At 38.1% G+C, this 17,881-nt stretch overlaps 1 protein-coding gene across 8 annotated transcripts in view; it reads left to right on the top strand.

The window, feature by feature from the left end:
* The window catches only part of CAST (calpastatin), a 90,337-nt gene that overhangs the window by 47,407 nt on the left and 25,049 nt on the right, over positions 1–17,881 (top strand). For 6 of the 8 annotated variants that reach the window (XM_060761814.2, XM_060761819.2, XM_060761818.2 and 3 more), the window contains 12 exons: positions 1,769–1,834; positions 3,344–3,394; positions 5,443–5,499; positions 5,588–5,701; positions 7,590–7,685; positions 7,767–7,829; positions 9,684–9,782; positions 11,100–11,183; positions 11,267–11,320; positions 13,561–13,659; positions 13,771–13,869; positions 17,005–17,103. In XM_060761814.2, coding sequence (XP_060617797.2) covers positions 1,769–1,834; positions 3,344–3,394; positions 5,443–5,499; positions 5,588–5,701; positions 7,590–7,685; positions 7,767–7,829; positions 9,684–9,782; positions 11,100–11,183; positions 11,267–11,320; positions 13,561–13,659; positions 13,771–13,869; positions 17,005–17,103 — 981 coding nt within the window. The remainder of the gene's footprint in view (positions 1–1,768; positions 1,835–3,343; positions 3,395–5,442; positions 5,500–5,587; positions 5,702–7,589; positions 7,686–7,766; positions 7,830–9,683; positions 9,783–11,099; positions 11,184–11,266; positions 11,321–13,560; positions 13,660–13,770; positions 13,870–17,004; positions 17,104–17,881) is intronic. The other 2 variants (XM_060761816.2, XM_060761821.2) reach the window with 1 other exon arrangement.

Genomic DNA, 17,881 nt, shown 5'->3' with positions numbered 1-17,881 from the left:
AGTTAGATCAGTGTACTGGTTACAGTAAAGTCTCGCTTATCCAACGTAAATGGGCCAGAAGAATGTTGGATAAGCAAAAATGTTGGATAATAAGGCGGGATTAAGGAAAAGCCTATTAAACATCAAATTACATTATGATTTTACAAATTAAGCACCAAAAGATCATGTTTTACAACAAATAGACAGAAAAAGCAGTTCGGTACACGGTAACGTTATGTAGTAATTCCTGTATTTATGTATTTAGCACCAAAACATCGCAGCGTGTTGAAACAGCTGTGGATCAGGCCAGGAGGCAGACTGCATTGGATAATAGATAACGTTTGATGAATGAAGGTTGGATAAGTGAGATTCTACTGTACTTGTAGGAATTTTAACTGCCTTTCTTGTCTGGATCTTTTGTAGTAGGTTCAAACACTTTTACACTCAAGCAATGATCCAGATACATAACTAGCATGTTCTATATAACTGAGGTTGGGCTTGTGTTTCTCCAACAGCAGACTCTCATGCCACAAAATCACTAAGGGGATTTAGAAGAGGATTTTCCAATTTTTCGTAGTGATCTGCTATTTAAAGGGAAGCCACTGGACATTATTTGACACTTAGCTATAGCTGAAACAGTGTTTAGATCTCAGTGACAAATGTTTGTATACTGGGCATTCAGAGCCCACTATAATGCCGTACATATAAAGCTGTTGCTTATAACAAATTAATGGGGTGAAGTGACAGTACTTTTGAGGTAATGAGAGCATCATGGCAGGGATATATATCTGTTTTATATGTGTTTCATAAGAAATTCTGTAAAATGGTATAAGAGCACAAACCAGCAGTCCAGCCTGATTGAGATAGTCGAGCAGTAAAAGGTTCCAGACATATTTTTGTAAAGGAGGAAAGTTGTGAAATGTATTTACAGACTGTTAACTCCCTTGTCCCAACATACCCTTACAATTCTTTTGATGCAGTTGATATTTGCCAGTCTCCTAAGTGGGACAGTATGCTAGAGAGGTCACTGTTGTACTTGGCACCAAAGACCCACTATTATCTTACAGTGATCAGTTGCTAGGCTTCATATGTCCAGCTTTCATATATCTTATCAGCAATTGTGAGCTTTTGAGCTTATATGGTTCTGTGGGAACCCGCTAGGAGGAAAAGGAGTGGTGTGTGGGAAAGAAGAATAGCCCTAGAGTTTGGAAAATTCAGGCCAGTCTGATTAAGGGAATTCTGGTAGTGATAGTCTGATCAACACGGGGACATTCATATTTGACCCCATGTATGTGTGTATTTGACTTCAAGTTGCCTGGCAGATTTTGGTGACCCCATGGATTCCATGGGGTTTTCTTAGGAATATGTTTACAATATCTGGTGTTTGTTGGTGGTCTTTCAGCCAAGTACTAATTACCCTGCCTAACTTCCAAGATCAGACAGGATCTGGTGCTTTTAGGATGTGATGCTATGTCACCTAGCATTTTTTAAAAGCAAAACCAAATGGAAAAACATGGAAGCATGGAGTACTTAGACATGTCGGTGTAACCTGTAAATCATATCTAAAGGGAGAAGAACTTATGATGGCAACCAGGGAAGACTCTCTGTCCAACTGTTACTGAATTTAGTATTGTGATTCAGTATAATTAAAAACCTCTTTTGAAAGTTGTTTTCGGTGTTAATGCTCTGTGCTTTAAAATGTCACTGTCCCCAGTTTTTAAAGACAGATTGCTTTAACATTCCTTAAGCAATTTCTTTAAGAAACCTGAGTTTGTACTCCCAATATTAGGCTTCTTCAAGCCAGCCAAAGACCAGTGGATCAGAGTCCCACAAAAGGAAAAGAAACAAGAAGAAGGTGGTAACAGGCCTTGGTTTCTGTTTGTCTTTGTTTGATCATAACAGCAGCCACACCAGCAGCATGTGCTCATTCATTAGTGCTGAACTAATAAGCTATGTCTGCCTTTATTTCTATGAGATCACACTTGCACTCTTTTCCCAAAGGCATAGTACACCATGAAAACAAACCACCCAAACATTTTTGTCTTTTTATCTTCTTTGATGTATTTTGTTGTTTAGGTTATATAAAAAAAATCCTGGTTATACCTGTGTAGTGATGGGACATCGCCATTGGGAAGCATATGGAGTCTGCAATATAATTTACTTCCTTCGGTTAAAAGGAGGAAACTAGGATTTCTTGCTTTTGCTTAGAGTTTGAAAATCTTGTACGCTTTTAAAACACATTGGGGTGTTGTGTGTGTGCTTGCATCAGAAACATGCTTTTGCTCAATTTTTGTCTGTTTGCGCCAGAGAAGTGCTTTTGCCCCATTTTAAATCAAGAGGGAAAAAATATGCAGAGCTTGAGTTGGAGTGAGCAATTTATTTGTGTGACATTTGTATATAGTTCTGAACTAAATGCTTTGCTGTTATGCATATATGAAAGTGTTCCTAAGGTCTTCTGAGCTGCCCTATGTCCTATTTCCAGATAAGGAACATCTACCTTGCTTTTTATTGTATTTAAATTATCCTCTTCAGCATCACCCTAACATATCTTTTTGACATCTCTGATGCCACTTTGTTTTGTACGTTGTTTTCCTTCATTCTGCTGTCTTCTAGCAGTGAGCAGTCTTGTCTCTACTACAATGGTTCTCAACCCGTGGGTCCCCAGATGATGATTTGGCCTTCAACTCCCAGAAATCCTGGCAGCTGGTAAAGAAGCTGGGATTTCTGGGAGTTGTAGGCCAAAGCACCTGGGGACCTACAGGTTGAGAACCACTGCTCTACTATTTTAAGATTTATTGCATCTGGAATCTTAGCATCTTTAGCTGCTGTCACAAGATTGCAGTTCCTACCACCAACAGTTCACAAAACTGAACTTCACAAAACTTCAGTCTGCCCTCTGTATCTACATATTCTTCCTCCATGAATTCAACGAACTATGACTCGAAAATATTTTTTTAAATATCCCAAAAGCAAACCTTGATGTTTTGTGTGCTGAACACTATGTTAATTTGTTGGCATACCTGCTATAGCTTCCTGCCATTTCACAAATTCATAGGCTCTCTCCAGCACATGTGACTTGGTCACCATTTGATATACAGAATGCCATTTTGCTATGCCATTATGTTTAATGGGACTTGAGCATCCACAGATTTGGGTATTATTGGGGGGGGGGGGGTCCTGGAAGTAAACTCCAGGAGATACCAAGGACCCACTGTATTCTACCAGATGGTCTTGAGGGAGACTGAAACATTCTATCCAATCCATGTCATGCTGTTTTTGCTAAATGTTTCTAAATACTTCTTCATTTTAAGTGAATTTTATGCCTTTTTTTGCTTTACTAATTCAAACTGTGTTTATATTGCAGGCAGCTCAAAAGTTAAAGGCAGAATCTGAAAAAGCAGCTGAGTTAGTCAAGGTAAGATGGCACAGTTTTTATTCTAAATGTGAGTGAATGGAGCCTACTCCAAGGATGGCCAAAGTCGAGTCCCTAAGACCTCCTTCAGCACCACTTTTTCCTGACTCTTTTAAAACTAACCATACTTTTCCAACGCCATTCCTGTTTTTCCTCTTTATTTAATACAAGCCTCTTCTGAGCCTAAAAAAGTAAAGGACCTGAGAAAAGTGATGGAATTTCTGCCTCCAAGGTGAAGAAGGTATTTTTCAGATTTTGGAAAGACAAGGCGCTCCCTTCAGCCCTGGCAGTTGGCTTTAGCTGGCTTAGCGCATAAAGTAGGAATGGAAAAATATTCCAATATATTTGGAAAATTTCCAGGTCAAAATGGGCTTCCTGGCAGTCAGGAAGAAAAAGTGAGCATTTTCTGCAGTTTGTCTTGTACAACAATTACTTGGTGGAGAAAAAAACACCAGGATTTTCTCCTTTCAAAAATTCATTTTTCTCTTGTGTTCTTCGGCAGCCCAATTCCACATGTCTGAGTTGAATGCCAGTATGTTCCTATTTATTTAATTAATTTGGTTTCTTCCTTTTAATGATGATATAGATAGGGGGTTAAGTTTCATAATCTTGATTAGGGAAAAGTAGGATCTTTGGGAAATACAAGTTTTAATATTTTCAGATTATAGGTGTACATCGATTAACAAAATAAACTGGTAACAGAGGCGGAAATAGCATTGAAGGAAAGGGGATAGGTTCGTACATTGCAAAAAAGAAGAGCAAGTCAAGTTTTAGCAAACCTTTTATTCTAAATTTAAATATATAGACACGTGAAATATAAACCATGTCAGTTTAGCCAATAATAATAATAATAATAATGATAGAATACTTTATTTATAGACTGCCCCCTCTCCCCGAAGGGATCAGAAGCTTTATTCACAGAAGTTTCATTCTGAGAATTCCTGTACTTGAAAGGGATATTAATATACTATATTTTATGTATAAATCAATTTACATTAACATTACTGAAAAGAAAATAAGAAAAATATAAATTACAAAATCTAACAGAGCCTACCTAGTTGACTTGCTGAGAATACCTGCAAAACACAGGTATGGAGTTTATTTCCAAAAGGTATCAAATCCAAACAAATTGAAAAATGAATTAAAGGGGGAAATACAGTGTTAGCTAGGAGTAAAATATTATGTACAGATCAAAACTATCAATATGTATCACATCACTTTGGTACAGGGCTTGGGAAATGTTTATAGCAAAATAATGCATATCCTCAGAAAAAAAATCCTGTAAAAAAATCAGATGAATTTGGTACTTTCTGGAAACAAGGTCCACAGATGAGCTTTAGTTCCCCACCTAATACTACAAGAACAGAACAAGAACTACTGGAAGGACTACACAGGCCTTCCCTCCTACCTTTCCTTTTTGATGAAGATAATAAAAAATGTATCTATTGAAAGATTGCAAATATCTGGCACACATATTGCTTGCAAATGATGTAAACAATGTGTGTACCCCCCTTGACTCAGAATTATGATGTTTAGAGAGCTTCGAAATCCCACTTTTGTGGTTATTTCTAAGCAGCATAATCACTCTGTTGCTGAACAGGAAGTGAAATGCACAGAATTGTTCCAAAATATCGGACAGAGCCACATGCCTCACTTCCTGCCCCAGAGTTATGTCATGTAGCCCTACGGATCTTAGTTGCCATTCTGGAAGCAAGGCAGAAGATTTCAGAGATGAAAAAGAAGTATGGTTCAATTCAGTGTAATCTCCATTGATCGTGTGGAAGGATTGTGTCCCTCTCAGTTAGAGCTGTGCATTGATTGGGAGCAGAGGCATTAGTTGCGTTGGGCATCCCTATTTCTAAGGTCGTTGTGTTGAGAATTATAGCCATGTGATGCAAGTTTAGCTTTTCGCATTTGGATAGCGTTGGCTCTCAAAATGATATAATGCTGACTAGTATTTTGTGCATTTTGCAAATTAAATTCCTCTGCATGAAAAACCAGTAAGATCAGTTTATAATTAATTTTTAATATTTCTCTTTGTGTACACACAGTCTGATGATTCTCAAACTAAACAACCACCTGAAGAGAAACAGAAAGACCCAGGCGGGGTAAGTTATTTATGCATTATAGTACTGCAATTCATTTTAACACAGATTTTAATGATACTCATAATAAACAAGCAAAATATGTTTGTAGGCAAAAAGCCCAAGTAAACCTTCTGTGGTAACACAACCTACACCACCGAGTCCTGGAAAACCTGCACAGATGGACAAGGCACCAGTGCAGTTGACATCAAAAGAAGAAGCAAAGGTAAGACAAAAGTGGAAAACTCTTTAGAAGAAACCACTTGTGTGGCATATATAACTGATGCCAAAAATTGAGGGAGAATAAATAAGTGGAATACAGTTTTTATCAGGTCAGTGCAAAAATACAGTAGCATTATACCAATTCAAGTGACCTGTATTGTTGACATTTCTCAAGAGATAAAAGCATGCTAATAATAAACAAGTTTCCCATACAATTAACAAATTTCCAGAGGGATAGTTGTGCTAGCTTGTTGCATCAAAGCAATAGGCTTGTGACATTTTAATAAAGTTTAACATAGGACATTGGCTTTGATAAACTGTCAGAGTGTACACTACTGTAATACATTAATATACAAGGATATGATTCCATTCTTTGTGCTTATAAAGTTTTAACACAATTCTCTGCAAGTACTAATGTAATCTAATTTGAGTAAAATGAACAGAGTTTTCTAAATGATTGCTTTAATACATCAAAATCTCCCAGTAACTTGAGGAAATGCACCAAAGTCAACTAACTGCTCAAAGTATCTATGTTTTAGCTGATTTTAGCCGTGGTGGCGCAATGGGTTAAACCCTTGTGCCAGCTGAACTGCTGACCTGAAGTTTGACGGTTCAAATCCATGAGATGGAGTGAGATCCCATCTGTCAGCGCCAGCTTCCCACACGTGGACATGAGAGAAGCCTTCCACAGGATGGTAAAACATCTGGGCATCCCCTAGGCAGCATCTTTGCAGATGGCCAATTATCTCATATTTATTATTATTTATTCTTATTTACAGTATTTATATTCCACCCTTCTCACCTTGCAGGGGACTCAGGGTGGATTACAATGCACATATACATGGCAAATATTCAATGCCATTAGACATACAACATATATAAACAGACACAGAAGCAATTTAACATTCCAGCTTTCTGGCTTCATAAGGGTATGCTCTATTCCAGCCACAGGGGGAGCTGCCGCTTCACCGTCCACATGTGACACCAAGTCCTTGATGGAATACTCATACCAGAGGCAACTTGCAGTTTCTCAAGTCACTAAAAAAGCTGATTCCATAATGCCTGGAGATAGATAGATAGCTAGATAGATGGATGGATGGATAGATAGATAGATAGATAGATAGATAGACATGTCTTAATATGATCCCATGTAGTTATTTGGTAGTCCTTGGGTAATATTTCTTGCTATAATGTTGATACTCTATGTGGAGCAAATGTGTTTAGAAATTATATCAGTCCAAAATAGTTGTGTTTTTTAGCTAACTACTGTCATTAATGCAAACTGATTTTTGAGATAGTGAGTACCATTTTATTTGGTTTTAAGTTTTAGTCTATTAAATTCCATTATGTTAGGTACTAAATTACTTTGGAAAAGTCAGTACCATGGATTTGATTCTCTACCTTAAAGAATGGTACCAAAGGTAATCCCAAGGAAAAAAAACGATATAAATCTGCACAATATTTATTACAATGGTAGAGGGGCTTCAGTAAAGTTGCCTACTACTAATATACTTGAGATGTAATATGTCATTGTGGATGGAAATGAAAGTCCATATCTAATAATCTGTATTGGGATTACAATGAGCCTTGGGTATCAATGGGGACTTGATTCCAGGACAACCTACAAATATGAAAAATATGTATGCCCAAGTTCCTATTAAAAACATCACTTCTGCCTTGTGAAGGAACCCTGCCTTTGAACGATAGAGTGGTGGCTGGTGTGTACCCCACCGTAGATTCATATATACAGCATTGTGTATAATTAAATCTATGCTAGGTTACCTACAGATATTGCGGGCCCAACTGTATTTTCATTTTTCAGCCTTATATGTTTAAAGCTTGTGCAAAATTCATATAGACCTGTTTATCTCATTTTGTTTCCTTCCCTTCAGGTTAAAACTGACAAGAAGCCGTTGGCTGGCCAAGCAGCTGTTGCTGCCACAGGCGGAGGAGTTACAGCTCCTGATAAAACAGCTGCATCAGTGGAGGTGCGTTTAGTTGCACGTGATATTTCTCAAATGCACCTGTAATCATACGTTTGCTCTGAAAAATGCATTCTTTATTTTCAGGTTAAAGAAAATAAATTGGCAGCCACCACTCCTGCCGCTGCAGACAGTAAACCAGCCGAAAAGGTGAGCAGTGTTTTATTTATCTAATTATGTAAAATATATACAGCACAGTATGCTATAAATGGTCAATTTTAACTTCAATGGTTCAAACTACCCATATGAGTAATCTTCCTCTCCTGCTCATCTTTTATTGCTTCTCCTTCTACTATTGGTTAAAGTTCCATCTACACTACCATATAATGCAATTTGAAACTGCATTATATGGTCATAAACTTCATTATATAAGTCTACACTAACCATATAATGTGGTTTCAAATTGCATTATATGGCAGTGTAGATGTGGCCTAGATTTGCTTCACATTCCATAGCTTTTCATTATGGAATAATCCAGTAGCTAAAACTTTTGTAGCCCATTCCTTAGTAACCTTCTACTGTATGGCATGCTGTGAGTTTTCCAGGCTGAATAGTCATGTTCCAGAAGCATTCTCTCCTGATGTTTCACCCACATCTATGGCAGGCATCCTCAGAGGTTGTGAGGTCTATTGTAAACTAGGCAAGTGGGGTTTATATATCTGTGGAATGTCCAAGGTGGGAGAAAGAACTCTTGCCTGTTTGAGGCAAGTGTGAATGTTGCAATTGATGACCTGGATTAGCATTGAATAGCCTTGCAGCTTTAAAGCCTGGCTGTTTCCATTGAAATCCACAAGCATGTGAATAGTTTCAACAGAAAGGAGGAAACCATGAAATTGAACAAAATCTGGCTACCAGTATTAAAAGAAACCCTACAATCAGGACAGCAAATAAAGAACGACACTCAGAAAATAGAGGAATTCCAGACAAGAAACAATCAGGACCAGCTAATCACCTCCCAACAAGGGACTCCCCCAGGCAGGAAGCAGCCAGGCTTTGAAGCTGCAGGGCTATTCAGTACTAACGAGGGTGATCAGTTGCAACATTCACACTTGCCTCAAACAGACAAGAGTTCTTTCTCCTACCCTGGATGTTCCACAGATATGTAAACCCCACTTGCCTAGTTTCCAACAGACCTCACAACCTCTGAGGATGCCTGCCATAGATGTGGGTGAAACGTCAGGAGAGAATGCTTCTAGAACATGGCCATACAGCTTGAAAAACTCAAAGCAACCCAATGATTCTGGCCATGAAAACCTTCAACAACACACTTTTACTGTATATTTATGACTGGATTTCTCTTGCTTTTGGTTAGGGTTACTCAAAATTATTTAAATAACCCTGATCAAAAAAAGAGCAAAATGTTTTAGTTTGAACTTACTTTAATACTGTGTAGCAGTAGAGTCAGGTCAATTTTCTTTACAAGGATCAGTGACTAGACCAGAAACATTCAGCCAAATAAACATTTGTGGAATGGCTTGACTGTTGAAAGTTGCATAAGGAGTAAACATTTCAGGAGCATTTTGTGTAGAGAGTGATGTGTACTACTTGCTTAAATGTGGTCAAGTGGTAAGGAGAGCAATATCCTGGCAAAATTATTTAGGCAAGCATTTTATTTTGTTGTTCGGTCTTCTCAGCAGTAGAATTTCCAGAATTTAATATTTAGTTTGGATTATCTGTTTAAAAAACCAGCAAAAAGGGTAAGTTCTGCTGAGGAGCAGAAAAATAGCATCTCTTCGATATAACTTCCCTGTTCATTGGTTTTACTATCATTTCTTGGGACTTTGTTGTTGAGACTGTTTTAGATTGATTTATATTTATAAAGTGCATAAACATAGGCTTTGTGCAATTCTGGACACTCTCATTGACATTTAAATGAGAACTTTTAAATGTTCAAAGTTTTCTATTCAAGCAGACAGTGCCGAAGGTAGGCAAAAGTTTTAAATTCATACTTCAGGAATAAACTGCAATTTTTGTAAGAAAATAAATAATCTGTATGTTGTCTAGTCTGACTTAGATGCTGCCTTAGATGATTTAATAGATACACTTGGAAGTCCTGAAGAAAGTCAACCAACACCTCCAGCATTTACTGGACCGCAAATTTCGGTATGGGATTTCTCTATCAAATTATGGCATCTAATTTATTAACCCTGCATTTTGTCCATGTTTACATGCATATACACGGGTTATCTGGAAAGTAAAGTTACAAGAATTTTTTTAAGATACAAAGAATGAATATATTTTAATAAAACTTAGATGGGCTGTAGCATAGGTATTACATTATTTTTCCACATAATCACATTCAGTTCAATACATTTGTTATCCATGGGAGGAGTTTTTGATGCCTGTTTTATAGAAACATACAAATATTGTCACTTCCAGTATGTCCTGAGTTGGCCAGCATAAGGCTATATATAGGTCTAGTTCCATCCCTTCTTTTTCCAGTTGTGAGTTCTCATACAGTGATCATTTCCTTGATTCACAGTTTCATTTTCACCCCTTGACCCTCTCCTTGGAAGGAAAGTAAGCAGGTCTGGAGTTGCATTCAGTTGCTTCTTAAGTTACTGAAAGGGCTGGCACATACCATTACAGTGGTGTTGAAAGGGTGATTACATGCTTTTCTAAATTTAGATTGTAGAAAACAGAGAGGTCAAGTAACAATCAAGGTTTCATAGGAAGATAAAAGTAATAGGGCTCCAAAAAAAACTAATAAAGGGACTATTTTAAATCTAAAGTGTAGTTTTTATTACTCCCTTGAATGAGACTGTACAATAGCCTTGCACCCATCTTTTCCGTGATCAAGAAAAGGGTAGAGAAAAAGATCCATTTATCACGTTTCCATTTTTCAAATGAGAACAAACCACAGTTACCTGCTACTCACAAACCTTGAACTGTGGTTTATTCTAGCCACAATGGTGTTTCAACAACATATCAAGTTTTTTTTAAAAGTTTGGATTTCAACAATCAGAGGTGTGTTTGTTTCTTTGGGGTTTGTTTGTTTGTTTTTGTTGTTTTTACAAAAAATAGAAATACGCACAGAATGAAAGTGTTTAATTACTGCATTGGTTTTAGGTGATCTAATAGGGAAAATGTTTCCTTTTTTGTTATGATCCTGGCAACATTCTTCTGTTCTAGGGGCAGGAAATTACTTATGGGTATAAATGGAGATTTCTTCCCAATTCAAAGACCAGCTTAAGAGCAGATGTTTCCATTAGCACTGCAGATCTCTAGTATTTTTAAGTAGCACTTTAAAACACAAGATTGGTCTTTCAAAACCAAACATAAGGATAGAAATAAACCATGATTACTTGGTTCCATACACAGTGGGGGATTCACATTAAGTGAAACTTTTGTTGTCCTTTTCTCTTATATAAATTTGGTTTGTTGATTTCGAGAAAACTGACAATACTTTATTTGATGCAGGAGGGCCCTCTATCTTCCTTATATATAGAAGAATTGGGCAAACGAGAGAGCTCCATCCCTCCAGAGTACAGAAAACTATTGGAGGTAAGTCAGAGGTCACAAAGTCTACCTAATACGTTTTCTCTGCTGCATATTGGTACTCATCACTAATTGATTTTGTTTTTCAGAGTAAAGGAGATGACAAAGTAGTCCCTCCACCACCAGCAACAGATAAATCTCAGGTATGGTGAGTTTAAATATCAAAAAATTGAAAACAGAAAATTATAACTGTTTCTTAAAGGACTGCTTTTACATTAGTCTGTTTTTTATCCCAATCAGGCAAATTTACTCCCAATGAAATCTTTCATGCATGACTAATCTAGTTTGGAATTGTCCAACTCAGTACGCCAGTACTTTTGCGTCAGCTGCAATTGTACCTCGAAAAGCCTGACTCGGCCAACGTGGTCCATGCCTTAGTTACATCCAGAATTGACTACTGTAATGCACTCTATGTGGGGATGCCTTTGAATATGGTTCGGAAACTGCAGTTAGTACAAAGGTCGGCTGCAAGATTACTAACTGGAGCTAGCTATAGGGAACATACTCTGCCCCTACTAAGGCAGCTCCACTGGCTTCCGACAACTTTCCGGGCTCAATTCAAGGTGCTGGTTATTACCTACAGTGCCCTGTATGCTTTGGGTCCAACCTATCTTTGAGACTGCATCTCTTTCTATGATTGGGCATGGCCTTTGAGATCGGCAAGGGAGGACCTTCTCTTGGTCCCACCACCGTTTCAAGCGCAGTTGGTGGGGACGAGAGAGAGGATCTTCTCTGTAGTGGCTCCCCGACTCTGGAATACCTTCCCAAAGGAGATTAGATTAGCCCCCACCATTGAATCTTTCCGAACATGGATTTTTTAGCAGGTTTTTGGCCTCAAGTAGGCTGAAATTAGCCCATATGAGGTTGACAATGTGGCACTTTAGTGTAAATTGATGGCAACTAGTTTTAACTACTGATAGTTTTGCATTTTAAATTGTGTTATTTTATTTTATTTTATGTGCTGATAATGGTTGTTTTATAATTTTTATGTAATATTGGTTTATATTCAAGTATTGTTTATGTTATATACTGCACCACATTGTCTTGTAAACCACCCCAAGTCCCTTTTGGGAGATGGTGGCGGGATATAAAAAAGTTGTTTATTTTTATTATTACTATTACTATTATGTATTATCCTGCTGTACTTGAACAGTCTTGGTTATTATAATTATATTTATGATTCAGATAGCTTGACTGTAACAGTCCATGGATTAAATAGTTTTTAGTATTATTCATGGTTAACGTTGACATATCATGTCTTCACTTAGTTTCCAGTAGAAATAGTGGCAAACATCCTAAGAAGTTGATATAGATATCCACAAAAGACATTCCTACCCTTTGTGTGGTGTTAAATGGTTGCTGCACTCTTGATTGAAGATCTTTAGACCACATTTTGTCTGTGAAGGGTCATAAGACAAAACTGATGTGGAGGTTCATAGGACAAACCTGCAAGCAGCTATTGGAGCCATCCAGTAGTCGCCATCTCTTCACCCACAGAAAACCATATTTAATAATCTAGAGCTGATGTGATAGTAGTAATCTTTCGTGGTTAGTCAGACTCTCCCCTCCCGACATCCCTCTTGCCTCGGCACTATAAGAGGGTTTCGCGAGACCAATCACTCTTGTTGCCACATTGTTTTGAGGCAACAGTGTAGTAATGGTGGGGCTGTGAACCATATTTTTGTTCTTGCTGGTCCACAGACCACAGGTTGGGAACCACTGTTCTAGAAGAACACTGAAAAATATTGTAGCACTTTTTAATGAAAGAGTTAATTGAAATGTCATATAATATGGCTCCTATATCCATTGGAGATATGTTCTAAGACTTTGTGTAGATACTCAAAACCCCAGGTAATCATGAATCCTATTGAAATGAAGGACCTTTAGTCAAAAATATCAAAGAGTTAGGCTGGTGGATCTTAAGATGCCTACAACAACCATATTTTGTCAAAAGTGGATAAATGAAACTGCAGATACCATGGATATGGGGGTCATACTGTATTTTAGTTCAGCAAGCTATTCTCAGCAAATAATTCTGGGTAAAAAGAAGCCCATCACTAGTAATGGTTAACAATCCCAGGACATAAAGGTATCTCTGTAGGAAAAACAAAGCGTTCCTATGTTCTGTTGTTCTTTCTTTTGCTGTTTCAGAGTGAGTGGCAGTGGAGAATTTGATACATAAGCCACTGTGACAATGGGAGGGAGTCATCTTTCCCTCTGTTATTTACTGCTATTATAGTTCTTGAAGGAACAGCTGTTATTTTCATTTCAGGAAGCAGCAACCTATATACACCTCTAAGCTAATTAAGTGAAATGCCCACAGGTTCTAAGCAGCTATTGGGTAAATAGTATAAGCATAACTCATTTTTTGTTTTTAATGTAGCCAACCATGACAGATGATGACCTTGCGGATGCTCTGTCATCTGATTTTGCTTCCAGTCCTGCGTTACCTGCTGGAGAGAAGAGTGTTGCGCCAAAAGAGGTACTGGTTTTGCTACCTTTCCAATTTAAGCCAAAACATTAAAAACATAAATGACTATTTTAATAGGTTTTTTCCTGATATTGAAATGAATTTCAATTGTTTTTGTTACAGAAAAAGCCTGCGGAAGAAAGTGATCTTTTACTAGCGGAATCTGCCACTTTAGCTAAAAGTGCAGCTCCTCCCAAAGAGAAGAAACCAAAATTGGAAGAGGTATATTCTTTTTGTATAGGAAATATTCTTAATTGTTCAAAAGATACTTGTTGAATCTTTCATGACCTTTTAACCTGTGAAAGTGAGAAAATTGTGAATCCAAGAACCTGGTTTTTCTACCTGATAAAACATTTATTTAGGTATTTGTACATCTTCTAGCATTACTCTGTGGTTAACATCCACCAGAAGTTGGCCATAGAATCGTGCTGGGGGACATGCAGATGCCTAGAGAAGTGTCCTCTTGAGGAACTCTGGTCCTCTAGTTGGTCAATATCTGGCAGAAGTTGACCACAGAATTATGCTGGGCGTCCTTGATCATAGCAAAATTCAGCCACAAAAATAGCCCTCCTCGTCAATAGAGCAAATAACAAAAGTTTTTTTTCATAATTGAGGAATTTATGAAGAAGATATTCAAATAATGAAATCCAAAAAGTCAAACGCTGGGTACCATTAATGTAAACCATGTTGGTTATTCACCATATTTTTAAACCTGGGGAGATTGGAGTGGATCCTGTTGAAAGAAAATGACTTCCTCTGCTATTCTCGTCCAACATGCCTCTTGCTTAATGGCCTAAATTGATTTAAAATGTTAGTAGTAGATTGTAAGTATACAAAGCCAGACATGCATGGTACACACAGTGTTATAGAAGAGAGATATGGGCTAACATTTTTAAAAAAGAATTAACTATTCATTTCAAAATAATTTCAGCTTGTATATTGTTGTAGTCTGTAATGAATATCTGAAAGAGTTGAGGCCAAATTTAAAATAGTCTGTTCGTATAAAATGTCTTGTGATAGCCCCAGGAAATTTCTTAAATAGATCATTGGGCTTTTTTTAAGCATGTGTCCTTGTTAACTACATTGCTTGTTGAAGTCAGGATGTGATTGCATTTCCTTTTATATCTGATAAATTAAACTTAGTTGCTTTCATAGTATGCATTTTGTATTGGCCAGGCCTCTGTGTTTTTGCTGTTTAAGTTTCATTACAACATCACTCTTACAGCTGTCTACTGAGATTAGAAGCATTTAGCATATCAATATATTGTATTGTCGAAGGCTTTCATGGCTGGAATCACTAGGTTCTTGTGGGTTTTTTCGGGCTATAGAGCCATGTTCTAGAGGCATTTCTCCTGACGTTTCGCCTGCATCTATGGCAAGCTTCCTCAGAGGTTGTGAGGTCTGTTGGAAGTAGGAAAAATGGGTTTATATATCTGTGGAATGGCTGGGGTGGGGCAAGGAGCTCTTCCCTGCTGCAGTTAGGTGTGAATGTTTGGCTGATCACCTTCATTAGCATTTGAAGGCCTGCCTGAGCCTGGGAAATTCTGTTGCTGGGAGGTGTTAATCTGTGCCTGGTTTTTTTCCTCTCTGTTGTTTAGCTGTTATAATTTTAGAGTTTTTTAATACTGGTAGCCAGATTTTGTTCATTTTCATGGTCTCTTCCTTTCTGTTGAAATTGTCCACATGCTTGTGGATTTCAATGGCTTCTCTGTGTAGTCTGACATGGTGGTTGTTGGTGTGGTCCAGCATTTCTGTGTTCTCAAATAATATGCTGTGTCCAGGCTGGTTCATCAGGTGCTCTGCTATGGCTGACTTCTCTGGTTGAAGTAGTCTGCAGTGCCTTTCATGTTCCTTGATGCGTGTCTGGGCGCTGCGTTTGGTGGTCCCTATGTAGACTTGTCCACAGCTGCATGGTATACGGCAGACTCCTGCAGAGGTGAGAGGATCCCTCTTGTCCTTTGCTGAACGTAGCATTTGTTGGATTTTCTTGGTGGGTTTGTAGATTGTTTGTATGTTGTATTTCCTCATCAGCTTCCCTATGCGATCAGTGGTTCCCTTGATGTATGGCAGGAACACTTTTCCTCTGGGTGGATCTTCATCTTGACTCTCGTGGCTTGTTCTTGGTCTTGCAGCTCTTCTGATGTCTGAGGTGGAGTATCCATTGGCCTGGAGAGCCCAGTTGAGGTGGTTCAGTTCATCTTGGAGGAGGTGGGGTTCGCAGATTCTTTTTGCACGGTCTGCCAAGGCTTTAATGGTGCTTCTTTTTTGACTTGGGTGATGGTTGGAGTTTTTATGTAGATATCTATCTGTGTGTGTGGGTTTTCTGTAGACGGTGTGACCCAATTGTTGATCTGGTTTGCGGATGACATATCAATATATTGTATTTGTATGCCATATTTATCTGAGGTGGTTAGAAGCCACATTTTTATCCTGAAAAAGGACCCCTCGGCTTATACTCAAGTGAGGGTCCTGGCGGGAAGGCATGGGACTGAAAGAAGCCCTTTGCAGGGCTTCTACCAGCTGCGTTCCTCCTCCCCTTTTGGCACAGCAACCCAGCTGGATCTCTGTGCTGAGAGAGGAGGAGAGGAAGGTGCGCAGCCTCTCATCTAGGTTGAGAGGAGAGGAGAAGCTGTATGCCTCAATTAATGTAATTTTATTGGTATCTATTTTTATTTTGAAATTTATTCGTAGCTGCTGCATTTCCCAACCTTGGCTTATACTCGAGTCAATAAGTTTTCCTAGGTTTTTTGTGGTAAATATATCGGCTTATATTCAGGTTGGCTTATACTTGAGTATATATGTAATTTATTTCTAACTTCAAAAATGAGGATCAGATTAAGGTATGTTGCTCAAGCCAGTTTCATATATTAATTGCAAAAGAAATGCAGTTTATTGACTTACTTGTGTATTTATGCTTTCAAGCTACATCTCAACTTTTAAACAGAGGGTGGATGGCCATCTATCTTGAGTGCTTTGATGTACCTTGGGAGTCTCTTCCAACTCTATGCTTCTATAACTTATGTTGACCCCATGAATTTCAAAGGGTTTTCTTAGGTGAAAAATACATAGAAGTGGTTTTGCCAGTTGGTTCTTCTGAAATATAGCCTACAGCAGCTGATATTCATCAACAGTCTCTCATTCCAGTACCAACAAGGTCTCATCCTACTTGGCTTTCCAGATCAGATAGGATCTGATGTCTTTAGGTCGTTTAGGCCATCTACCCGCATTGTGATGTTGTAACTATTCTCTCTCTCAGTTTAATGCTACAACATCAGTCCTAATAATCTCAATATGCTTGTAGGTATAATATAGCATCTCCCATATTTTTAAAATGCATAATTTTCTTATATAACGCAGATTGGTGACATGGCTGCCTTGGATGCACTTGTGGATACCCTTGGGATGCCAGAGCCAGAACCTGAAGTTGATCTTAGTTCCATTGTAGAAGTTGAAGAGGTATTGTTTACAAAGAAAAAAATGAAACCATCTGCTATCTGCCAGATACTCCGTGTGTGTTATTTTATTTTTCATTAGTGCTAGCAGAGACCTAAATGTAACACCACAGCAGACTTCCTCACTCCCTGCAGTCTTCCATTCCACTTCAAAACTTTGCCTGGAGGAAGGTTTTTAAGGGATCTGGAGACAGCAGGGAGGAGTTCATCTCTCTAGGAGGCACTTCCATTAATTGGAGTGCTGTGAGTTTTCTGGGCTGTATGGTGATGTTCCAGAAGCATTCTCTCCCGATGTTTCACCCACATGTGTGGTAGGCATCCTCAGAGGTTGTGAAGTTCCATTAATTGTTAAGGAACTGTGCACATGTACATCCCTAGTACTTTAATCTTATTGATTTTGATATCAACATTGAAAGTCTGTTCAGCATGTACCTGTTGAAATGAACAATGTCTAAAGTTGATAAGCATTGATAGAATCTCCAAGCCAAACACAAGGTTGTTACCATAGGATGTATTAGTAAAAACAAGGTGAAAATACCCTAAAAGGACTCTAAAAGGATATTTTTATTTATAAAATTTTCAAATGTAGTGAAAGCTTTTCAAAAGAGAGATTTTCTTCCTATTTAAACACAATGTCTCAAAAGTTGCCAAAGCTTGAGACACATTGGGGTTTTTTTTCTGATTATAAAAGTGATCATTTAGAGCAATTTTTGGAATGTTTTTCTTGTTGTAAGGCAGGACATTTTTCTTGAGTTTGTAATACACACAAGTGTCCTTTATCT

Source organism: Anolis sagrei, chromosome 2 (genome assembly GCF_037176765.1).
Source record: "Anolis sagrei isolate rAnoSag1 chromosome 2, rAnoSag1.mat, whole genome shotgun sequence".
Taxonomy (NCBI): domain Eukaryota; kingdom Metazoa; phylum Chordata; class Lepidosauria; order Squamata; family Dactyloidae; genus Anolis; species Anolis sagrei.
This window is presented reverse-complemented; position numbering and strand designations above follow the sequence as displayed.